The 25,627-nt window shown below is 46.5% G+C and overlaps 1 protein-coding gene across 5 annotated transcripts in view; it reads right to left on the bottom strand.

Moving 5' to 3' along the window:
• Positions 1-22,277, bottom strand: part of SOCS7 (suppressor of cytokine signaling 7) — a 35,041-nt gene extending 12,764 nt beyond the window's left edge. For 2 of the 5 annotated variants that reach the window (XM_007117950.4, XM_028498644.1), the window contains exons 1-7: positions 21,129-22,277; positions 12,880-12,944; positions 10,234-10,338; positions 9,655-9,756; positions 8,635-8,765; positions 8,019-8,187; positions 4,856-4,984 (exon numbers count right to left, since the gene is read on the bottom strand). In XM_007117950.4, the coding sequence (XP_007118012.2) occupies positions 4,856-4,984; positions 8,019-8,187; positions 8,635-8,765; positions 9,655-9,756; positions 10,234-10,338; positions 12,880-12,944; positions 21,129-22,093 (1,666 nt within the window). In that variant the 5' untranslated portion in view covers positions 22,094-22,277. The remainder of the gene's footprint in view (positions 1-4,855; positions 4,985-8,018; positions 8,188-8,634; positions 8,766-9,654; positions 9,757-10,233; positions 10,339-12,879; positions 12,945-21,128) is intronic. The other 3 variants (XM_007117949.4, XM_055090053.1, XM_028498643.2) reach the window with 3 other exon arrangements.
• Between the last annotated feature and the right edge of the window lie 3,350 nt (positions 22,278-25,627).

Below are 25,627 nucleotides of genomic sequence, written 5' to 3'. Positions count from 1 at the left end.
CAAAAAAAAAAAAAAAAAAAAAAAAAAAGAAATGGAAATAAATCCAACATAAGACACCAGTGCAGCGAAAGTGAAAGACAAGGTAGAAGAGTGATCATCAAGAACTTTCCTCTGGTCCTCATGCCAGGGTCCTGGGCACAAATCCAGTTTCCAGCCACTTGGCTATTGTCTCTTCCCCCAAAAAGGAGCAGGTTAGGAGTGACAAACTTCTTTCAGGTCTGAGCACCCAAACACCCAGGTCTTCCTCCCACAACAAACTGTTCCCTGAAGGCCAGGATTATCCAGCCCCAAACTTGTCAATAGGGCCGAATTGAGAAATCCTAGGATACAAGGAAGACATAGCCCTAAACAAGTAATCATGGCCTAAATGATGGTTACAAAAGAGGAAGCGACCAATTTCCTTAGAGTTATCCAATTCAAAGTGTGATTAAAAAACAAAAAGTGTTTTCTCTTCAGGCACTTCACAGATGATGGAGATTCTCCCAACTAAGAAGGACACAATTCACTTTGAGTTCTGGCTCTCACAGCAACAGAAGTTTTGTGCTAATCCAATCACATTCTCTTTCTGAGATTGCTGCTTGGTGTTAGGGGTTTAGTTTACAGCTGTGAAATGGACCAGACAGAGGTGTAATCAGCAACCTCAGATTTACCATGACCATGCTCCAACACTGACATGAGAAGAGGTAAGGGGCAAACCAAGCTCAGGTGCCATCATTTTTACCAACGATTCCTCCCCCAGATGCGAACTATTCCACTTATTAAATTCCTTCTGCTCCTTACTTGCCACCATCCAGAACTTTCCCATTAGTCCCAGCTTTAAAATTCCCATAATCCCCGGCATCCTTTTACACCAGTCTGGATGTGCTGCGACTGCATCCAGCTCTAGATCTGAGCCAGAAAAACCTGACTTTGCATCCTGACTCTGCAACTCACTGCACATCAGTTTCTTAATCGGTATTTTAAAAAAGAAAAAAAAAAGGGAGACTGTAACATCCCTTCAAGGGATTTTGTAAGGGTTAAATGAAATAATACTAGCCCCTTGTAGGCATTCAGTTATCATCATCCCAAAGTCTAAACAAAAGGGCTCCTTTTAGAATCCACCGTGTTATAATCCCTGGTGCAGGCTGACAGAGCTCAACCTACATTCTAATGACTACCACTTCCTCACGCGAATCCTCCCCCCTAATAAAGTCAGCCTCACAGAATGCCTAGACCTCTGTGATAAGCAAAGGAAGGCAGCAAACAATGGTAAAGGAGAACCATTGCCTTCTTTGTCCCAATCCTTCAAAGAGAGGTCACTTATGGTCTAGGGGTAAATACTAATTCGCTTTGCCTTGTCAACTTGATTACAATTTTAAGTGCAAATGGATATTCTACCTGTAGCATTCCTCAGAGGTCCTAGAAAGACAGTCTCCACTAATAAACAAAATTCTGACTTCTTTATGTCCTCTCCACAAATCCCAGCAAACTCAACCTGCAATTGGCTTACTGCTATTTTTTTCCCATAACAGAGGGTGGGAAATAAAGCACAAGATTTGGAGTTAGTTCGGCCTCAGTTTGAATCCTGGCTTCAGCACTGAGTAACCTTTAGAGTAAGTGGCTTCACTTTTTTTTCTTCTGAGAAAGTCTTTATTCCTCCTTTATTTTTAGAAGATAATTTCGCTTGATACAAAATTCTAGGAGAGTGGTTTTTTGTTTCAAAACGTTAAATATTTCAATCCACTCTTTTATTTCTTGCATGGTTTCTGAAAAGAAGTCTGATTTAATTCTAATCTTTTTTTTCTTAATAGATTTTTATTGGGGTATAATTGCTTCACAATACTGTGTTAGTTTCTGTTGTACACCAAAGCGAATCAGCCATAGGCATACGTATGTCCCCATATCCCCTCCCTCTTGAGCCTCCCTCCCATCCTCCCTATCCCACCCCTCTAGGTCATCGCGAATCAGCCATAGGCATACGTATGTCCCCATATCCCCACCCTCTTGAGCCTCCCTCCCATCCTCCCTATCCCACCCCTCTAGGTCATCGTAAAGCACCGAGCTGATCTCCCTGCGCTATGCTGCTGCTTCCCACTAGCTACCTAATTTTACTTGGTAGTGTATATATGTTGATGCCCCAGATTTCCCTTCCCACCCTGTGTCCTCAAGTCCATTCTCTATGTCTATGTCTTTACTCCTGCCCTGCAACTAGGTTCATCAGTACCATTTTTTTTTTTTTGGTTCCATATATATGTGTTAGCATACGGTATTTGTTTTTCTCTTTCTGACTTACTTCACTCTGTATGACAGACTCTAGATCCATCCACCTCACTATAAATAACTCAATTTTGTTTCTTTTTATGGCTGAGTAATATTCCATTGTATATGTGTGCCACATCTTCCTCATTTTGGGGCCTCACCCTTAAGTTTCCTCACTGACAAAATGAAAATAATCTTTTTTTTTTTTTAAGTAGACCAATCTATTAGCTAACTCTAGGGCTGTTGCAAGAAATCAGAGCTATTGAAATAAAGAACCTGACAAAGTACCTGGCACATGATAGGCACTCAATAAATAGTAGCAATCACTGCAAGCTCTAACCCTTAACAATGTTAAAAATCTTACTTAAAATTTCTGCAGACAGGGCACATTTGTGGAATGAAACGTGCTATACCTGAGGAGTCCAAGATTCCATGAAGTCTCTCAATACTCTACAAGTAGATACATGCTCCAGACTTCAGAATCCTCTGAGAGGATTTCCCTGGTTCACCCACAAACAGAGCTGATTACCCACCCTGTCCCTGTCAATCACTGTCATGTCTTGTATTTAATTTAACATGTGCTCTTGCCTTTATCTTCCTACCTGTCCCCTTTTTTAACCTAAGAGCTCTCTGAGGGTACAGAAGTGGCTTATTTTTGATACTGAGTTTAAAAAATAAATGTTTGTTTGTTAAATAAATACCCCAAAGGCCACAAACTCTAAAGATTGTTAAGCAGAGTCAGTTCCTGTAAGAAAGGATTCTGACATTTTCCTTTTTAACCAAGTCAACTGCATGAGACCCAACTGTCTTGACAGCACTGAGGCAAATACTAAATGAAGTGAGAATTAATACAGTTCACACCGTCGTGCCTTATTGAAATCACCAAGATTATAAAACACACTCCTGTAACCTGGTTCAATCCTGTTACTGATGTTCCACTGGAGGCTTCCCTGTAACTTCTTTTTAGAGCAATTTCTTGGCATCCAGTTTGTTTAAGAATCTTAATTTGATTCAATGGCAAAGCATGAAGTTCTCATTTTAAGTTCTGTTTGTATCTTACAAATTCCTCAGTTAATGTGCTTGCCATTTTACTTTTTTCCAACACTATAAAAGCAGATTCCTGCAAACCATCCCTTCTCCCCACCCTTCAATGGAGATTATATAGCTACCTCCCTACTTGTGCAGAAAGACTACATAACCACACCAGCAAGGATGGGAACTGCCCAGTGCTCCCAAACGGAGACTAGTCTCTGTATTCAATACTGGTAGGGTTACGGGAAACAACAAAAAGTATCTACTCTTTGGACTTCCCTGGTGGCGCAATGGTTAAGAATCCACTTGCCAATGCAGGGGACACGGGTTCGAGCCCTGGTCCGGGAAGATCCCACATGCCGTGGAGTAACTAAGCCCGAGCGCCACAACTACTGAGCCTGTGCTCTACAGGCCGCAAGCCACGACTACCGAGCCCGCATGCCACAACTACGGAAGCCCTTGCACCTAGAGCCCATGCTCCGCAACAAGAGAAGCCACCGCAATGAGAAGCCTGCGCACCACAAGGAAGAGTAGCTCCCACTCGCCGCAACTAGAGAAAAGGCCGCACGCAGCAGCGAAGAGCCAGTGCAGCCATAAATAAATAAAAAGGTAAATAAAAAGTATCTACTCTTTGACAGAAAGTTTTGTACAAATGGACAAAATCCAGAACAGACTGCTATTAAATTCAGCCTCCTTGACACTCACCATTTCTAGTGAATACTCTTTTACTTTCCTCCCACTCGCCGCAACTAGAGAAAAGGCCGCACGCAGCAGCGAAGAGCCAATGCAGCCATAAATAAATAAAAAGGTAAATAAAAAGTATCTACTCTTTGACAGAAAGTTTTGTACAAATGGACAAAATCCAGAACAGACTGCTATTAAATTCAGCCTCCTTGACACTCACCATTTCTAGTGAATACTCTTTTACTTTCCCTGTTCCCCAAGGAGATGACCTAAGAGCTCTCTGTTTCACATGTAAGTGTGAGATGCCTGGATGAGGGACAACGAGATACCTCTGCAAGTTAAATATTCACATGACTCCGGGACATCAGTGGTGGGATCAGTTTTTTCATTCATATGATCAAAGAAGCAAAGATTCCTTCTCGATATGTTGAGGGATCAATTCCTTTTCAATACAAGGGCAGGAGATTAGCCACTGGGCTCTAGGAAGAGTGGTTGCTACAAGAGCCAGGGAGAAAAGCTTCAGGTAAAAAAGCTTCAAGTGTTTTTGGTTTTGGTTTTTTTTTTTGGTGGGGGGTGGGCGGGGGATGCAGGGGTGGGGGTAGAGATCCTACACTGGATCATACCCAAGTCAGTTAAATAATAGGGGGGGCTTCCCTGGTGGCGCAGTGGTTGCGCGTCCGCCTGCCGATGCAGGGGAACCGGGTTCGCGCCCCGGTCCGGGAGGAGCCCACATGCCGCGGAGCGGCTGGGCCCGTGAGCCATGGCCGCTGAGCCTGCACGTTCGGAGCCTGTGCTCCGCAACGGGAGAGGCCACAACAGAGGGAGGCCCGCATACCACACACACACACAAAAAAAAAAATAATAATAATAATAATAATAATTAATGTAACTATAGCCTTACCTGGAACCCTGGATCTCAAGAAATAGAGAAACTTCCCATTCTTGGAGTGCATGATGGCTCGCTTAATGAACTCCACCACTGATTGACAGCGATCCTCAAACTTGGGATGACACCACAGGCTGAAGGTTCCTGCCATGGAAAGTTAAGGAGAGGTAAAAATGCAAAACTTACTTCGAAAAGATTTGAGAGGCTGGCTTGAACATTTTAATGATTCTCACTTCTGGGAGGGTAGTTTTTAGTCAAGCTCAGTCAGACAAAGGTCCCTGTTCCTGCTTGTTCCATAACTAATGGAAAGATGTTGCCTTTAATAAGACATAAATTAGGTCTTACAAGGTTTTTGTTAAACAATAGTAAATTCAAGTCAGAAAAAGAGACATAAATAGATTTTGTTGGCTATGAACACGAATCTTTAAACCACAGACCAAAAAGAAAAGACTGCTATAGCAAAAGCGAGTTTAAATGACATACCCTCAAAAAGATCTAGGTCTTCAAGTATGCATGGAATAGTCCAGGAAAGACAGGAACAGCAGTTTTGTGGGTCTCACTCATTCATATGTGTGTTAGGCACAAAAATCAAATTCTAAGTCTTGTCCAGGAAAGACAGGAACAGCAGTTTTGTGGGTCTCACTCGTTCATGTGTGTTAGGCACAAAAATCAAATTCTAAGTCTTTTCTTCTGTAACTTCTAAAATCCCATGCTCCAACATGTTACAAAGATTCCACCCCAAACTTTAGAATCCCGAAGGCAAAAGGGAATCTGAACTCCCATGACTTAAGAAAAAACACAACAAAAAACTCCAACAACTAAAGCACTAAATCCAAAGGAGTCACAAAAGGGATACTAATCACTCAAGAGAACTGCAGATTTGAGTCTCCCTAGCTACTCTCACAGGATCACTTAAAAAGACGAAGACAAATGTTCCATTGCAAGCTGGCAACTGAAAGGCCCACAAGCTTCTATTAAAAATTCCATTTATTCAAGGAAGAAAAGTCCCTTTGAACAAAAAGTAACTGGAGAACCATTTGAAAACACCCTCCCATTCCTGGCATCTCACCTATCAGGAACCTAGAGGTCAAGCATTTATTCATCATTTCCATGGCCTGGTCACTTATCTTTTTTTTTTTTTTTTTTTTTTTGTGGTATGCGGGCCTCCCTCTGTTGTGGCCTCTCCCGTTGCGGAGCACAGGCTCCGGACGCGCACTCTCCCGTTGCGGAGCACAGGCTCCGGACGCGCAGGCTCCGGACGCACAGGCTCAGCCGCTCCGCGGCATGTGGGATCCTCCCAGACCGGGGCACGAACCCGGTTCCCCTGCATCGGCAGGCGGACGCGCAACCACTGCGCCACCAGGGAAGCCCACACTTATCATTTTAATAGGTTTATAAAAGCACTTCACTCTGAAATGCTTTGGGGTTTTTTTTGTTTGTCTGTTTGATTTTTGCTTTTAGAAACAGCAGGAAAACAGGCAGCAGTCTACCTCACAGTTCTCTAATTCTCAGGTCTTTGGACTGAAGTTCCTTTCTCTTCATGCATCTCGAAAGCAGAGGTGGAGGGGCTTCCCTGGTGGCGCAGTGGCTAAGAATCCGCCTGCCAACGCAGGAGACACTGGTTTGAGCCCTGGTCTGGGAAGATCCCACATGCCACAGAGCAACTAAGCCCGTGCACCACAACTACTGAGCCTGCACTCTAGAGCCCACGAGCCACAACTACTGAGCTCGTGTGCCACAACAAGAGAAGCCACCGCAATGAGAAGCCCGTGCACCACAATGAAGAGTAGCCCCTGCTCGCTGCAACTAGAGAAAAGTCCCGTGAGCAGCAACGAAGACCCAACGCAGGCAAAAATAAATAAATAAGAAAGCAGAGATGGGGGCAGAGAAAACCATGGACAAAGCTATGCTGACCTAAACAGGTACTTCCTGCCTAACAAGAGAAACAAACCAAATAAATCCCGCAGAACATGGCTGAGAGCAGGAGAGACACAGTGGTGGCTGAGAGCAGGAGAGACACATTGGTGCCTGAGAAGAGCATGAAAGAGCCCCTTACTTGAAATGAAATATCTAATATAGCTCATTTGAAGTTGATCACATGTGGGAAGAGTATGAGGGATAGGGGGGCAAGTCCCTGAAATTCCCCAGAGTTCTCCACACTTTTAAAATTTGTAGCATATTACAAATTGTTGACAAAGGATGTATTATCCAGCCCTACCACCAATGACCATCACAAGTTTGTGGCCCAAGTCAAATACAGAATGCCCATCCACACTGCAGCGCTGAACAAGTCAGCTTCTCGACATCACTGGAATATTAAGCACAACCGGACCACAGAGGAAGTACTGCCAGGAAGGAAGATAGACAGTCTAAAGTACGTTGATCCCACAAACTCTCATAGAGTTCTGATGACTATTTCCTATGACACTACAAAGCTGACCAAAAGAAGACATAATTATCACCATGCTGCCTGGCAAGAAGGGCTGATGTGACTGCCAGGCAAAGAAATTCAGAACAGAACAGTCACAGGATCAACAAATTCTCCTCTTTGTATATATGATTTAATAGTAAATATCTCTAGATGGTAAGTTTAATTATAAACCAAAGTTTGGAAGAATGTGTCTAATGGTCCTAGGTTATTTCTTCCTTCTACCAAGAGAGTTTTACTGGCTTTGTTCTGTTCTTCAATAGTCTTCTTCAGACTCTCCAATTTAGTAGACAAGATGCTGAGAATACTTTTTTTTTTTTTTTTTTTTTTTTGCGATACGCGGGCCTCTCACTGTTGTGGTCTCTCCCGTTGCGGAGCACAGGCTCCGGACGCGCAGGCTCAGCGGCCATGGCTCACGGGCCTAGCCGCTCCGCAGCATGTGGGATCTTCCCGGACCGGGGCACGAACCCGTGTTCCCTGCATCGGCAGGCTGACTCTCAACCACTGCGCCACCAGGGGAGCCCCTGAGCATACTTTTAAACAGCACCCTTAGGCTCCTCCCAACCCCCACCAACATTTCTTCTAGTGATCGAAACCAGTGCCCATATCAATATTCAACTGAGTCTACGAGATTTTCCTCCTCATTCACAGTTCCATTTCTATGAATCCTTCCAGTGAAAAAGTCAGATAGCAAAGGTAGGGAAAGGCAAAGGGGGAAGAAGGCTTCCTTCAAATGCCAGCACCTCTCACCTCTGTAGTGCTCCATTCTGGTGTGATGGGTGATACCCTGTGATCGGAAACTGAGGCTCAGGATATAACGAGGATCAGAGCTGTCTCGTACCAGGAAAGAACCATCGGGCTTGCCTTTCAGCTTCATCTCCGCATCTTCCCAATTCATCGGCCCCCAATACCAGCCACACTATCAAAGAAGAAGTGGTCAAGTAGTTAACAGAACAGAGAAATGTCAAAATTTTCAGCACAATTTCTCTTACCACAAGAACCCCGTTTCCAAAACGCTGCAATAGGTAAAAGCTGCTAGGAGTGTCTCAACCATTAGCAATGAACACCAGGTTCATCACACTTTTAGGCCTCCAAAGTAACACAAAAATAATTTTACAATTCCATTACCAAGGCCCTACAAAGAAGAGAAGAGCGACCTGGGTCAACTATGTAAACATTTCTCCATCACGTTCAGATTTTTTTTTTTTTTCAGATTCAATTTTACAACATCTCTTATAGAACTAACAATCGCAGCATATTGTTTTGTCACTGTAAATACAGAGGAAAGGAAACTACTCTTCCTCTAAAAATAATAAAAGGGGAGCTGGTACAGAATTAGGAGAATGCAAGAGGAGGCACCACCTACCTTCTCCAGCTCTCGAAGGCTGGCTGCAAAGCTGCTCGAGTCGGGCCGGTAGAGGGGACACTGGAGGGGTGGCGGGGGTTGGCTGTGCAGGGATTCGGCTGCTCGGAGGGGAGCGATCCGGGGAAACGCATCTGCAGGGCAAGAGAGTGGCGGTCACTTGTCGACCCTCATTGTTCCCAACCTCAAGTAGACCCTCCCCCCAAAACAAAGAGGCTAACTGAAGAGGGGCAAGGCATTAGAAGATAAGCTGGAAAGGGTGGAAGCCAAAGCAGTGGGGAAGAGCTGGATGGGCTGGGACAAAAAGCTGTGTGAGCTCGTGTAAGCTGTGAAGGATGGGTGGGGGCGTTTAACCCCAGGAAAGGGGTAAGGAGCAGCTCATTAACCTGACTAAGGTGACTACTTCAGGGCCTTCACCAGCCTAGAGCGATTCCAACTTCTCCCACCTCGAGGTGAAGTGCCGGGAAAGCAGCCTTGGAAATAGTGACTCGCTTACTTGCCCGGGAAGAGCAACGATTTTGCCAGGCAAGTAGATTTTGCCAGGCGAGTAGGAAATAATTCATTTCATTCATTTTATTCCTTGGATACTGGAGGCTGGCAAAGCAGGTATGGCTACTGAATGCTTGGTACTTATTTACAAGGCTGCAGTAAATGCTAAAAGTTTAGGAAAACCACAGAACTTTGAAAACCAGCAACATATTAAACCTCCTCCCTCTGCTAAAATTAAGGCAGTTTCCTAAGTGATACCGACTCAAAGACTGCAAAACAGTTTCAGCAGCAAAGAGACAAAAATATCCAAGTCTTTTATCTCTACCAAAAATCAGATTCACCTCCATAAAGAAAACGGGTTAGAAAAACCAGTTCTTGGCCTCATTTCCAAGGAGTTCTGGTCCAGCCAAGGGGATACAATTTAAGCTTTCTCATAAATTCTGTTATTTCCATAAATAAATTTCTCCCATCCTTCAGAAGTATATCACTTGGTACTCCCCACTCTTGCAAGTCCTGCATCTAGGCTAAGCTAACCTGGGGCATGAGGTGGAGGAGGCGGAGGTAGGGGGAAAGACTGCAGGGAAGACCCCATCGGAGCCACAAGGACAGATGTAGGCAGCGTCCCACTGATATCATCTAGAAGAGAGAACAAAAGCAAGAGGTTCAGAAATATGGGCACAGAATGAGCAAGGTGAAGGCAGAGGAGAGGGAGAAGGATCATCAGGCTGCCCTCTGGGGCAAGATGGCCTGACCTTCACCCTGTCTTTTTGCACACAGGGCACCAATCATCTTAATCTGGTTTCCTTGGCTTGAAAGCAGGAAAGTAAGGATATCCCTAAAGCTGCCCACTAGCAGTAGATTCAGAGCAAGATGATTACCCTTTATAAATAAATAAAGATCGAATCAATATATGGACAGTAGATGTTATAGCATGCAGGTAAGAGACCCATTTAACCACTTCGGGAGAGGACAGGGGTGCTGAGAAAGGGACAAGAAATAATTGGGCCATCATGAGAAACCCAGGAGCTTGTTTGGCTCCTGGCAAAGAACAACAGGTCCATAGAGCTCACCCTCCCACTAGGGCAAGAAGACAGAGAGGGGAGGAAACTATACCTAGGAGGCTGAGGCTTCTTCTTGGAGGAGGAGGGGGGGTTGGAGGGTGTGGAGAGGTCAGGCCCCGCTGAGAGATGTCCACGTCCACAAGTGACACTGTTTCACCTGAGGGATTCATGGAGCAAGCATGTTACAGTAGCACCTTGCCCAAAGCCGAGGCCAGGAAGCAAAGGGAAACAGAGGGCAAGCAAGGGAGGCTAGAGAGGTCCATGGCTCTCAGAAAGCTCAAAATCTAATGCTCCGTGGCTGGAATCCCACCCCCCCCCCACCCCCCGCCCAAAAAAAATCACCTGAGAAGTCAATTTTAAATTCCATCATTCCTTTACCCTTGATCTTTAGATCAAGGATCTTTAAGACAAAAACATGGGATTGACAGTTGAAAAGCCAACTAATCCTGGCTCTGCCACTGAGGATATAACCTTGAATAAGAGGTCTTCTTTATTCAAATAGAAGCCACACCATTTATTTTTTACAGATTTGTATACCAATTTTTGCCTCGGAGAGCAAGGCAAGCAGCTTGTTACAAGCCCAAATGGACACGTAAAGCAAGTGCCATTAAAACGTAAGAACTGTTACGCTGAATGCAGATAAAGGTCCCAATGTTAGCTCCAACTTCTTCCTAAATGGCTTTCCACATCTAGATTTTCCAGGATATTCACTCATAAGAGAACCAACCATTTCAGATATCCATTAATTCCTAATAGTTGAGGCTGCAAAGGCCGAAAAGTGCATTTACAACCCTAATAATTAACTACTTCCTCAGTCAGCCAAAAGTCAGGCACATGGTTTCCTTACTTCCCAGTCACGCAGTTCTGTTCTCTGCCATATACACTCCTTCTTGCCACCCAACCCCGTCTAACCTCTCTCTTGAATCATCAGAGAACGAAGGGTATTTTATCAACAAAAGGTTGACAGCCAAGAATAAGTTTGTTTTGGTAGGTCTGATCCACAAGTCAGAATTTGGGATTTCTGTAATTTGGCCCTTAGGGTGTTATTTCCAACACCTTTTTCTTATTTGGGAAGCTGAATTACCCCTCAGCTAGAATTTTAATGTTTCCCAGTTAAGAAAATGAGGCAACAAATATCTCTAAAAGGCCAGGAGCTGGGTTGTCAGGATCTAATATGGTTTTTTTTAACAAAGGTCTTGAACACTAATTAAGATAAGCAGAAAAGCTCTTCCAAAAGTCATCAGTGGAAGTTCTAAGAACTCATCACACAGCTTAATGACTGAAGGCCTAGCTGCCCAGAGCAATGCAATGAGCCCAGGTTTCCTGAAGGGTCAGAGAGGTCTAGATTGTAGGTACTTTTTTTTTGTGGTACGCGGGCCTCTCACTGTTGTGGCCTCTCCCGTTGCGGAGCACAGGCTCCGGACGCACAGGCTCAGCGGCCATGGCTCGCGGGCTTAGCCGCTCCGCGGCATGCGGGATCTTCCCGGACCGGGGCACGAACCCGTGTCCCCTGCACTGGCAGGCGGATTCTCAACCACTGCGCCACCAGGGAAGCCCTGTAGGCACTTTTTAAAGGATGTAATTCAAGAGAGCTAAGGCTCTTTGATATAAGAACATGGAACCTGAAACTACAAATGTGGGTTTCATTACTTTAAAAGGGAAACAACTACTAACTAGAAAGACATTCTGCTACAGGATAAGATCCTTTAATTCTTTGCTTGGGATAAGAACAGAGGGGATGTGAACAGAGGACCTCCTTCTCCAACTGTACCTATTGCAGGCACCAACTCACCTGTCCTGACAGCTCACAGCAGTCCACCCAGTGATGGGGGTGCCACTAGCCGGCTTAACATTTTCCTGGAAATGTCCAGTCCCAGATCATAATTCTTGCAATCATCTTTTTTGAGGGACACAGTATCCAAAAGAGTTTGAAATTGGGATTCAGTTTAAAGGCTTCTCAGCCATGCCCAGTGAAGAGCACTCAGTTTCTAAGATTTGAGGCTGTGTGCTCCAGACTTCCTTTTCTACATCTCATTCAAGCAGGAGCTTCACACCTGACTCACATAACAAAAGGTCTCCCTCTCAGAAAAAGCTCCCCTTTAAAGGAGAAGGCAATAGGATATTTGACGGCTTTCCTACTTTAGCAACTGTGTTCCCTGCTGCAAGAGGAGAGACTTAAATTAGATCCAATGAAGAACTCTTTAACAGCTGCAAGAACTGCTAGCCCCAAAAATGGGTAAGACAAGAGTTCATGTGATCCCCTTTGCCCAAAGTCTTTAAAAATAGACCAGATCATCATGGATCATGTTTATTAGATAAGCCATGAACACCCTTGGAAGCAGGGACAGGAATTGTATGACTTTTGGGGAGTCCTTTATGCGCTATGAGCCTATAAATTTGTAATTTCTACTTTTAATTTATATGTGATGACCCTGAACTAATAAAGCCTGCATAACTGCCAGGGCCACCTAATTACCAGCAAGCAGTCTCTACCTCAAACTATAAAGCATCCAAAGTCAAGAATACATTTCACACCATAAAAATAGCCTCACCCCAAACCCAGCAGGCACGAAATGAAGAAAATAACTGCAGACATGCTTGAAGCTCCCTCTGAGATGCATCTGCAAGTGTTTCCTGACTCGTCTCAGAACACTCATGCTTTCAGATGTCAGAAGAAAAAGAAAGAGATCACCCTTACCTGTGAAGAGGGGGCTGAAGGAGACTGGAGAAAAGGCACTTTGAGTTCTTGTCAACCTGGGTTTCCTGAGGGGTAAGAAGCACACAGAGAATGAGGTGCGGAATGAACACACATGCATTTAAATCACTGCAACAACAACAATAACAAAAAATCATTGCAACACTCAATTCCAGATGCACCAAAAAACAAAGCAAACCCTAGTCGTTGTCAGCCACACTTTTGTAATAAAGCCTAAAATTTAAAGGGGGAGAATAAAATAATTAAGGCAATTCCTAAATAGATTTGGCTACAGAATTCAGCAGCCTACAAAGCACTAAGAAATCTCTTTGGAGCTTACCATACCCTTCACATTAAAAGACTAAAACACCTTGAGTGGTAATTAGTAAGTTCATTTCTAGAGGAAGCAAGTCAGACACAGAGTTGATTTTCACATGGGAGCCAAGAAAAAGGTTCTTGACCTGAACAGGTGCCACCTCAGAGCACCAGCTTTCCCTCTGGGCCTGCTCCTGCCAAAATGAACCAGGCAAGATTTTTGGACTTGAGAACAGCACTATAGGATACACATGCAATCTTCAACCAGTAAGAACTCTGTGATTTTTGCAAAATGCCTCCAAGCCATAGGTCAAAGCCAAAGGGGAGCCTCTTCAAGTTAGGAGCTCTGCCTGGCACCTGAAGAAGACGGCCTCTTCCCCTTTTTGAGCTGCCAGTCACAGCACTCCCCCCCAGAATGCTCCTGATACTGCTCCCAAACCAGCTGGAAAACCCAGATCTCCTGTGAAGACACACCAAAGGTAACTTCACTTTGCACCAGTTTCAACTGGCTTTTGGGCAAGAAATGAAAGAAATCCAAAAGACTCTGACAAAGACTTTCTGGCTAGAAATGTGCTGAGCTCAAAAAACTCACCTCAGAATGACTGAATTGACTAAAAGGGAAAGAAGTTGTGGAGGTGATGAAAATATGCTATACCTTGATTGTGGCAGAGGTTATGATTTTGACATTTGCCAAAATTAACAGAACTGAGCAACTTAAAAAAGGTGAATTTTAGGTGGTATATAAATGATATGTCAACAAATCAGGCTTAAAAAAAAAATTCTACCACCAAATTAAATGCCTGACTCCACACCTTGTAGCTGGCTCACTTTCCAAAATTACTCTCACCCAAAGGTTGAAATAAAACTTCAACTTCACCAATAGACGGGGTCAGAAGCAAAGAAAATCCAAAATGAAATCATATTTTAAAATATTTGACTTTGGAAGATCTTTATTCATTTATGTTTTAACAGAGATGTCTGTGCTTCTCAGAACTCACTTCAAACAGAATTTCAAAACCATACTGTGAAGACCTTACTCAGAAATAGCCAAGATGCCGGAATCCCTCTCCTGACCTATCTCACACGCCCTCTGCAGCCGCCTCCATGCTGAGACTTGAGAAGTCGAATGATGGTGCCCACTGTCAACGCCCCGCCCACAGCACGCACAGGAGAGGTGGCTACATCAGAACAAGACACAAGCACACACAGTCCCTCTATTTATAAAAGTTGCTCATGGCAGTCTGCAGCTTAGTTGCAACACTCCAGAGGGCTGGAATGGAAAGTTAATTCCACTGGACATTAACTTTAAGACTGAAGAGCTTTCAAGCTGATTTTTATTCAGTAACTTGTGGATACAACATTAAACTCAGCAAGCAGAAACCTAAAGCACTGGCCTTTCGAAGGGTTCACACCTCAGCCATTTGGCGGTTTGCCTCTTTTCAAAGGAAGCTGCGTTACTCTGCCATCTGCCCATACTGGGGACGAGCCTCCTCAGTGCCAAGCACTGAAGAACAGCAGTACCCAAATGCACACATCTTGCGGAGGCCTTCTCACTCCAGCTCATCTTCTCCCCGCCCCTGGCATTTTGAAGAAAATCATAGTTTCTAGGATCTAGAAAAAGAAATACATATGACTCTAAACCCAGGCAGAGCCATTTGCGAGCCCTAGGATGGCTTTTTCTGGCAAATAAGGAAGGTTAGAGAAGTAGAAGGTCTAAGAAGCTGAAAGGCTAATAATAAATATGAGTGCCTCTCCTCCTCCTCTCTTTGGGGAGATATTGTCTAACTGAAAATCCAAAACAGTTTCTGTCTCAAGGATCCTGAGAGCATTCTAATGGCAGTCATTCATGAAAAGACCAATGTAGACAACTATAAAAAACAAAGCAAGGGAAGGATGAACATAAAATTGAGGATGGTGGTTGGTTACATGGGGGAGGGGGAGAGGTAATCAGGAAGTAACACACAGGGGTCTTCAAAGATACTGATAACATTCTATTTTTTAAGCTTAGTGATGGTTACCTAGGTACACATTTCATTACTATTATTGTACATACAGTTTATACATCTTTTCTTATATATATGAAACATTTAAAATGATAACCATTCTAAGCTGGATGTGTTTTTTGGAGAGCAACATGAATGACATGGCTCCAGATAACATTTTTAACTAACCCTTCTATACTACATTCCCATATTATTCTATTCCTCCCCAGACCACCTTGACAAGCATTAGGGTACAAAGTTAAGCCACTGTAACTCTGCCAGTGGGCCACTTGCATCTTAGCAGCAGAAAGACCTGACGGGTGGTGTGGGGTAGGACTTGGTGGGCTATGCCTCAGATGGCAGAACAAGACAGGGGCAGCAGAAGACCTTAGGTAAAGGTCTTCTCTGAGGCAATTAGTCCTTTGTGTCAGCTATGCACTGCTTGTGCTGCAGGTAACAGAGATAGGATGCCTCTGTCCATTTCCACTCTGCAAATTACTAACTGTATGGCAACAGATCTGTGGGATAAAAGGAGTTCATTAGACAGGCTGACAACACACTGATATAATCACTGGCCACTTTTCAAATTCCTTGAAGCCTAAAACATAAACAATGAAATCGTAATGCTCTCCCTCTCTTGTCCATAAATCCCCTCTACGGTGTCCTAAGACTTACACGTCCTTTTCTAACTTCTAAAGTAGGATGTCCAAATATCAGGTTTTGCAGCCACAATTTACCTCTGCCCCTGCTAAAGCACACAGTGCCAAGTCAGCCAGCCTCTGCAATTTCCAACACATCATAAGCCAGTGTCTGCTCATCAGCTACAGGCACAAAAACCACGTGCTCATTTTTAGTTCCAATACACAGACATCTGTGCAACAAGGTCAGATCTGAAACTCCACCATAAACCAACTAAAGAACCTATGGAGGGAACTTCCAGAGAAAAGCCCAGAGGTGTAGCCCAAGGTCTAAAACCTTAGGAATGATGTCAGTGGGCAAAATGTTAAGAAGTAAAAGACACAAGACTCAAATGGACAGAGATTTCTGAAGTCAGGCTGCTCATTCCAAAAGAGAGCTTGGGGCTTCCCTGGTGACGCAGTGGTTGAGAGTCTGCCTGCCGATGCAGGGGATACGGGTTCATGCCCCGGTCCCGGAAGATCCCGCATGCCGCAGAGCGGCTGGGCCCGTGAGCCATGGCCGCTGAGCCTGCGCGTCCGGAGGCTGTGCTCCGCAACGGGAGAGGCCACAACAGTGAGAGGCCCGCGTACCGCAAAAAAACAAAACAAAAAACAAAACATTAGGAGTTAAAAAAAAAAGAAAAAATCAGACCCTCCTCACCACACCAAAAAATCATTTTGCTCTCAGCATGTCATGCTCTTTCTCAAAAAGACCCCTTAGACCTGAAGACCCAAGAAAACAGAGAAAAGGGTTTCTCATGTCTGCCAGGTCTGTCCATGACAGCAGGGCCCCAAACTGATGCCAAGGGAGCCTGCCTCTCTTTCCAGAATTGAATCTTTTTTCCCAGATAGGAAACCACTACAGAACTTTTCTCCATTTTTCCACCTCACAACTATGAAGACTGCCAGTAATATCCTCAACTGGTTAAGTAGGAAAAAAACAAACCTTGAGAAATGAACAAGGTACCCATTTCCAACCAAGTCGTATTATGTGATGATTCAAAAAAGTAGGATCAAATGCTATTTCTCACCAAACACAAAGGAAGACAATCAGCTAACCATATGTGAAACAGACAAGGAAACTTCACTGGTTTTCCTGAAATAGCAATCGTATATAACACTGAAGCCCACGGGCATCAAGCCCAGCTCTCTGAATTCCAACATATGTGTGTTACGCGGCCTAGCCCAGTTCTGAAAAACAGAAACCTGATTAGCTGGTGGGCCCATTTCTTCCTTCACTTCAAAAGAGTTATCTAAGCTAACTCATACTAGACCTAAGACTCTGTATATCCAGGAAGGTCAACTTAGCAGACTCTAAAGCATCTGAAAGGAACTAAAGTTTGCTTAATGTTAAAATATGGAAACTGTTAAGCCTTATTAATGATTGTAGGGGGACTTCCCTGGAGGTCCAGTGGTTAAGACTCAGTGCTTCGGGCTTCCCTGGTGGCGCAGTGGTTAAGAATCCGCCTGCCAAAAAAAAAAGAATCCGCCTGCCAATGCAGGGGACATGGGCTCGAGCCCTGGTCTGGAAAGATCACACATGCCGTGGAGCAACTAAACCTGTGCGCCACAACTACTGAGCCTGTGATCTAGAGCCCGCGAGCCACAACTACTGAACCCGTGCGCCACAACTACTGAAGCCCGCACGCCTAGAGCCCATGCTCTGCAACAAGAGAAGCCACCACAATGAGAATCCTGCGCACTGCAACGAAGAGTAGCCCCCACTTGCTGCAACTAGAGAAAGCCCATGCACAGCAACGAAGACCCAAGGCAGCCAAAAAAAAAAAAAAAGAATCCTCCTGCCAATGCAGGGGACACGGGTTTGAGTCCTGGTCCAGGAAGATCCCACATGCCACAGAGCAACTAAGCCCATGTGCCACAACTACTGAGCCTGCGTTCTAGAGCCCGTGAGCCACAACTACTGAGCCTGCGTGCCGCAACTACTGAAGCCTGTGCTCCGCAACAAGAGAAGCCACTGCAATGAGAAGCCAGCACACCACAACGAAGAGTAGCCCCCGCTTGCCGCAACTAGAGAAATCCCGCACGCAGCAACAAAGAGCCAGCGCAGCCATACATACATACATACATACGTACATACATAAATAAATAAAAAGACTGCGCTTCCACCACAGGGGGCGCAGGTTCTATCCCTGGTGAGGGAACTAAGATCCCACATGCCGTGCGGCATGGCCAAAAAAATAAATTAAATTAAAAAATGATTGTAGGGCTTCCCTCGTGGCACAGTGGTTAAGAATCCACCTGCCAATGCAGGGGACATGGGTTTGAGCCCTGGTGCGGGAAGATCCCACATGCCGCGGAGCAACTAAGCCCGGGTACCACAACTCCTGAGCTCTAGAGCCCGCACGCCACAACTACTGAAGCCCACGCGCCTAGAGCCCGTGCTCCACAACAAGAGAAGCCACTACAATGAGAAGCCCCCGCACCGCAACAAAGAGTAGCCCCAGCTCGCGCCCACTCGAGCAAACTAAGCCCGGGTACCACAACTCCTGAGCTCTAGAGCCCGCACGCCACAACTACTGAAGCCCACGCGCCTAGAGCCCGTGCTCCACAACAAGAGAAGCCACTACAATGAGAAGCCCGCGCACCGCAACAAAGAGTAGCCCCCGCTCGCCGCAACTAGAGAAAGCCAGCGCGCAGCAACAAAGACCCAATGCAGCCAAAAATAAATAAATAAATAAATAAGATTGTAGGAGGTACTTTCTAGTGATAGCTGTGGGGAAGGTAAATGCTGAGAGGAGCAAAGAGAATCAGGCCCAGAGGTTACTGTAAAAACCCCAAATTACACAGCAAAGACTGCAGAGACTCATAATTAACTCCAACAATAAGAAGGCAGGCATATACCTTCTGGCAAAAGACTGACATTTCTCATGGCTTCCAGGTCCTACCAATCAAAACAAGAGCACAAGCTAAAAATCCAAACTTATCCTTCCTCCCAACAGGGCGGACTTACTAAGGAGGTGCAGATCCATAGAAATCACAACTACCCTGGCCAGACTTATCAAGCTTCTCACAGCTGCGAGGCTGCCAGCAAGACTGGCACATAGTAAGCTGTGGAAAAGCTAACAAGAAAATCTAACAGCACCAAATTTTATGCACTAAAAAAAAAAAATCACCAGTTCAATCTTACTACTTCTCCAAAAGCACAAAATATTCCATCTCAATTTCTCTTGTCTTCACTCTATTCCTATAAGGACAGGAACAAGACAGGAATCACTCCCATTTTACAGATTAAAAAAAGGGGGAAGTATGAAGAAGACAAAATTGGCCCACATCCCGCAGCTGATGCTCGAGCCCTACATGGAATCTAAATGTTCACATTCTCTGTACAACATGCTGCCGCCTAACAGCAGTCAACCAAACGTTCATACATGAATACCTAGCTCTTCTCCAATTCATCAGAAAAAGCTCTTGGACCAAAAAATGTAATTCTCCAGTGCCCTGAACTAAGCTTCTTTGCAGAGCTACAGCCCAATTTGCTCTGCAGTAGAAATCTGTATTGTGCTTAGTGTGAGGGTTGGTCACAGAGCAGCCAATGACCATTAAATTCTGCTTCCAAATGCAAAAAACCGTATAATGTTATATGCCTTTTCCTCCTCCTAATCTATTAGACGTAGCAGCTAATTTCACGCCACACCTCCTATTTGGTGTCTCTGGAATCTTAGACTAAGTCCTGGTCAATATGGAACAAAGGCAAGACAAACCACAAGAAAACTAGCAATCTATCCTATGTCATTACCCACAGCTTCAATCCTGCCCTCCCCCCAGCTGATGAAAATTTCATCTACACTGGTTACGTGGAGCATCGAATGCAGAGCCTACCACGAAAAAGCTGCTTCAGCAGCCACACTTTTCCAGACCTGAGCTCCCAGCCTGAGTTCACTGGGAGGCAAATGTGGAAACATACATCTACCTGAAGGGGCAACATGCATCAACCTACTGATTTCCTCAGGAAGTCTGGGTTTGGTCTGATCCCCAAGATAAGCCCCTGGCCCAGCTGTTTAGAAAAGGCAACAAAGTCAAACTGACCAAGGGAGTTCCCTGGCAGTCCAGTGGTTAGGACTCTGCGCTTCCACCACAGGGGGCACAGGTTCCATCCCTGGTCAGGGAACTGAGATTCCCCCCGTGCCACATGGCAAAAACAAAAAGAAACAAAAAAAACTGACCCCACACTTTCCTCTTGAAGTACAAGTTCCTTTGAAAGGATGAGTGGTTTCCAGTCCAGATCACACCTTAGGACCAACTAGGGAGCTTTTTAAAAATTCAAATTCTTGGCCCTCTGATCTTTTCCCAAAGCTCCCCACGTGATTCTGGTGAACAGTAGTTCTCAATGTTTTTCAGCCTTGGGCTGTGGCTACCAGTGCATCTCATGAATCCATCACATGAGCTGCACCAAAACCAATTCCAATCTTTCTAAGAACCCACTCAACAGTGCAAACCACAATGGCAGTTACCACAAGGGAAGTCTCATTTCATTGACCCAAAAGTTGACAGCTTTTCTAAACCGATGTACAAATCTAACACTGGATGTCAGAGAGCCGTCCACCCTTCAGAAATGCAGGAAAAAAATGTCTAAGTTTGGAATTTTCATCAATTGGCCTAGAACTCATGTACTAATGTACATGAGTATACCTCATACTTAGACTTCTCATGTGGGTTTGAGAGCAAAGCTATTTTCTATTCTCACAGTGGTCAGCATACAGGCTTGAGATACCAAGTATATCTAAGAAACCAACCAAGAAAACATTAAAACTTTGAACAGAGATGCCCAACTGACTGCTGGCCTACAACTACACAAGTCTGTCACATCATCTGCACGCGTTGAGTGTGAAGGGGGTGCTGGTACACAGAAAGAATAAGCAAGGTGGTCAAACACTACAGCAACTTTTGCCGCAAAGGCTACACCTTTCCAGCAAGCCCCCTGCCAGGGGTAATGGTAGACAGACACCTTGGAAAAACTTTAAAAGCTGGGCCAGGGTGGGCGTGGGGGGGGGGATGGTTTGGAATCATCGCTCAACTAGAGAGATGGAAACCAGCTGATAAGTATCACAGCGGGAGTGAATTCTTAGAGTGAAGGCTGCTCCCACAGTCAGCTCTGACCTAATGGGCAATGTCACCACCTTTCGCCCCAAGTCTCCGCCTCCTTATGAAGACCATATCTTAAGAATTGTCAGGATCGTGTTAGCAGTAGAATAAAAGGGAAATGAAACAAGAAAAGGAAGTCTGTCAGCCAGTCCCACCGCCCCCCAGCCAGTCTCACCTCCCCGCGTCCAGCTCCCGGCCCGCAAAGCCTCCCACGTCTGTCAGGCTCGCAGCTGAAGCAGCCAGCTCTCCGGAAGGCCTCTTGCCGGCCCCATCCCCACCGCCGGAGCCACCGTTGCAGCTCTTCGTGCGGAACAAGCGACTGAGGCGGATTTTGAGGGAGCTCTTCCGAGAAGGGCCCGCGAGCGGCCGGAGGGGCCCAGGAGGAGGCGGGGGTGGGGGAGGTTGCTGCTGCTCCCCTCTACTCAAGCGCCCTGGAGGGACCAAGTCCTGCACCGGGAAGGGCACCGGGGGTAATTCAGGGCCCGGAGGCTGCAGCAGAAGCCGGCCGCCCCCTCCTCCTCCGCGGCCCGGGCTGCTGAGCTCCTCTTCCGAGCAGCTGTTAGTCTCCAGGCTCTCGGCCTCCGACTCCAAGCCTTCCAGGACCAGCAGCGCGTCGCTCGTTTCCGTGGGGTCCTCCCCGGCCTGCGGGGCGGCAGCAGGCGGCTGGGGCTGCGGAGGGGGCGGCTGCGGAGGGCACGGGCACGGGCAGCAACCCCCGCCGACCGTCTTGACCCCGGGCCCCGCAGGCTGCCCGAGCCCCAGAGCCGCCAACTGCGCCTCTAGTCCAGCCGCCGGGCCCCAGGTCCGCTCGAGCGCCAACCCCGGCGGCAGGGCCTTGGGGTCCAGGGCACAGCGGTGCCGAGGACACAGCAGTTCCGAGGGTCCCGGCTCCCGGGCCGCCTCCGCGTCCTCCTCCTCTGGCGGCCGACCCACGTTGCGGAACACCATCAGCTGAGGCGGCCGGGAGCCCCGCGGGCCCGGCCGCGCGAGGAAGGGTGGCGGCGCGGGGCCATGGCCCGGGGGCGGCGGCGGCGGGCCTGGCTCGGGGGCCGCCTCTCCATAGCCGAGCAGGCGGCTCAGGACGCGGTACGAAGCGGCCGCCGCCGCCGCCTCACCATCCCGGAGCTCGGCCCCCTGCATCGGGGAGAGGGAGGGAGGGCGGGCGGCTGGGAGCCGGGCTGGGGTGGGGACTAGGCCGGGCCCCTCCGGAGCCCCGCCCGCCGCGGCCCCCGGAACGACAGCGCTAACGGCCGCCGCGGCCTCTGCCTCATAGAGGGGGCGGGGGTCGCGCGGAGCCCAGCGCGAGCCCACCCTGCGCGGAGCCGCCGAGCACCGCCCCCAATGCGTCACTTCCGGGTGATGGTGGCCACGCCCTTTCCCCAGGGCGTGCCCGCGCCGGCCTCTCCGAAGAGTGACGTTACGCGGGGCCTGGGCCGCTATTGGTCGTGAGCTGCTTTCCGCCTAGCCCTTAGTCCGGTACCCCGACCCTGGTTTTTCACTTCCCGGGCCCTCAGGCCGAAGCCACCCTTCCGGATAAGGTGGGGTGGCCCTGGAAACCTTGGTCTAGTCCTGGGAGAGAGCTGCTGGCCTTGGGAGGACAGTATCTTTGGCTCTGGTCCCGCCTATGCCGCTTGCGATGTGTGACAGTGGCCAAGTCGTTTGTTCATTGACTAACTGTATCCCCGCCTTGGCATCCAGTGAATATTTATGGAATGACACATGAATAACATGTTCTAGACCCAGTGCTATGCTGCTAAATGTTGAACAGCCGACTGTCGGGAGAACAGGGGAATGTATGCACATATATAGGTACATAAAGATGTGTAGCACAGAATTTACAAATAATAATGTACATTTGCAGATTCCTTATAACCAATTTATTGTCACAGAATGCTTTCACTGATTTTTGCCCAACTGCTGTATGGGTAGCCAACCCGTGGTTTCAGTTGACCGGGGAATGTAATCGCGACACGGATGTTGGTTGATGTCCTCTGTGTCAATGTAAGAGGAAAGTGAATAAACAAAGACGTTTTACCTGTCAATTATGGGAGCGACTTCTTTGTTGAATAAGAAAACAATTTTCAAATACTGAAAGAATATTTCCTCAAGTTTTGTGCTATACAGATGTAATGGCTACAGACATAACACATTCACTTAAAATGTGAATTATTTACATTTTCTCATCACTTTCTTAAATCTAGATTATCGACAAAACAATAAATCAAGTCCCTATTTGTAGCGTCTGCCGATTTCTCTGGTGTAAATCCTTCCACCAAGGCTGATTTCAATCTACCATCCTGACTTTACTGAACACAGAGCATACTATTATGCAGTAGTTTCATACTGTTACGTAGCAGATACAACAACACAAATAACCTCAAGAGCACAGGTAAATAATACTAGTAAAATTATTAGGAAGTGATGAGTTTTGAGAATGTATTACCTTTGTTTTTAATATATTTAATGTTTGTATAATTTAATTTTTAATAGTTGGCTGTGTTTAGCAACTGGCTTGTAGGGAATTCCCTGGCGGTCCAGTAGTTAGGACTTTATGCTCTCACTGCTGAAGGCTGGGGTTCAAGCCAAAAAAAAAAAAAAAAAAAACCAACTGTCTTGCAAAATTTATTCCACGCCCCCTGCAGTGGGAGTGGAAAGTCTTAACCACTGGACCACCAGGGAAGTCCCAAAATTTCTGAAATTTTAACAGTTGGCTTTCACAAGCCTGTATGAGCCAGTTCCACAGTACCACTAGACCTCAGTTTTCTCATCTGCAAAATAGGGATAAGGATTGCTGCTTTGCTTACTTGCAGGCCTGTTGTGAAGGTCAAGTAAGTTCAAGCTTGTGTAGAGGTGTGACTGGAGGCAGGGAGACCAGTTAGGAAACCACTGCAATCTTCCCATGAAGAGATGTCGAGGGATGCAAAGGATAAGGAGGAAGGATCAGCCAGCAGAACTTAGCAACTTTAGTACCTGAAGGTGCATTTAGGGGAAGATGATCCAGGGTCTGCTATGAGTTTTACAGCCAGAGAGAACTTTTTAAAAAAATATTTACTTATTTAGCTGCATCGGGTCTTAGTTGCAGCATGTGGGATCCTTAGCCACAGGCATGTGAACTCCTAGTTGCGTCATGTGGGATCCAGTTCCCTGACCAGGGATCAAACTCGGGCCCCCTGCATTGGGAGCATGGAGTCTTAGCCACTGGACCACCAGGGAAGTCCCCAGAGAGAACCTATTAAAATGAATATTCACCAATAGCCTGTGATTATAACCCTTCATGGTTTCCCACTGTTCTTAGGCTAAAGACAAAACTCCTTAAGGAGGCCTATGGGGTCCTGTGTCATCAGACCCCTGCCTCTCTGGTCTCATCACCCACCAGGCTCCACCTTGTTTTCTCGGCCCTGCTGTTCCACTAGCCCTGTGTCAGGCTCAAAAACATGGCCACTGCATAAGCGGTTCCCTTTTTTTGAAAGGCTTTTTCCCTCCCTTTTTGCTTCATAAACTCCTACTCATCCTTCAAATTAAACTTACTTCTCTCTACCTCAGGGAAATCTCCCTGCCTGGGTACTTCCTCCTCACTGAGCTCCAAGACCACTCCTTTGTTGCACTTAATTGCACAGGTGTGATTTGTTATCTATCTGTGAGGTTATTTGATTAAAGTCTGTCTTCCCTATTAAGCTGTTAGCTCTGTGAGGCAGGGGCCTCGTCTGCTTTTTGCCCATCATGGACTCTCCAATGCCAAGGACTGCCTGGCACGGAGTAGGCCCTTGATACATAAGCATGGAACGGTTGTTCCATGCTTGTAAGAAGCTCCTGATACAAATTCATCCCTAATTCTGCACAACAGAATTAATAACCACCCTTGCCCATGAAAAAACTGAAGAGTTACTTACCTAAGGTCCCACAGTTCAAAAAGGTGAAGTGGAATTCAAAACCAGCTCTGACTCCAAAGATTATATTTTCTACCCTCTCTCCAATACCTTTTAGGTGTTACTTAGGTTTCTGGAGAAAAGAAGAGAAATTGCTATAGGACCATAGCACACCAGAGGCCTAAGAAGACCACTCAAGATCCCTGGCTGTCTCTGGAAAACTCTGGCTCCAGAACAGGTTACCCCCACGAATGCAAGGTCTGTAAGCTCCACAGCGCCCTCTGCTGTCCAGCTACTTTCCTGACCCCAGAGGGAGGAGGACCATGTCTGCCACCTGGGGTATCTCCACCTGCCCCGCGCACACAGAGGCACAGGGGAACACACACAGGCTCTTCCTAAGGCAGAGCAAGGAATGCTGCCTTTCTCCATTTCCTTAAATGTCCAGACATGTAGTTCCTGTAGTTCCTGGAAAAAATATTGAAAATTAAGCTCCAAGCAAAGGAAGTGTATCTTTGTATGAGCTGGATTTTTGGGGTAGGTTTTATGTCTACATATACCTGTTTCCTGAGGGCTATATAAGTGGTCCCTGCAGTGGTAGAACCCTAGTTTAAAAGCTTTGCAAAGGGGGCTTCCCTGGTGGCGCAGTGGTTGCGCGTCCGCCCGCCGATGCAGGGGAACCGGGTTCGCGCCCCGGTCTGGGAAGATCCCACATTCCGCGGAGCGGCTGGGCCCGTGAGCCATGGCCGCTGAGCCTGCGCGTCCGGAGCCTGTGCTCCGCAACGGGAGAGGCCACAACAGAGGGAGGCCC

Source organism: Physeter macrocephalus, chromosome 14 (assembly GCF_002837175.3).
Source record: "Physeter macrocephalus isolate SW-GA chromosome 14, ASM283717v5, whole genome shotgun sequence".
In the NCBI taxonomy this organism is placed as follows: Eukaryota; Metazoa; Chordata; class Mammalia; order Artiodactyla; family Physeteridae; genus Physeter; species Physeter macrocephalus.
Note: the sequence above shows the minus strand (reverse complement) of the source record. Positions and strands in the feature narration are given on the sequence as shown.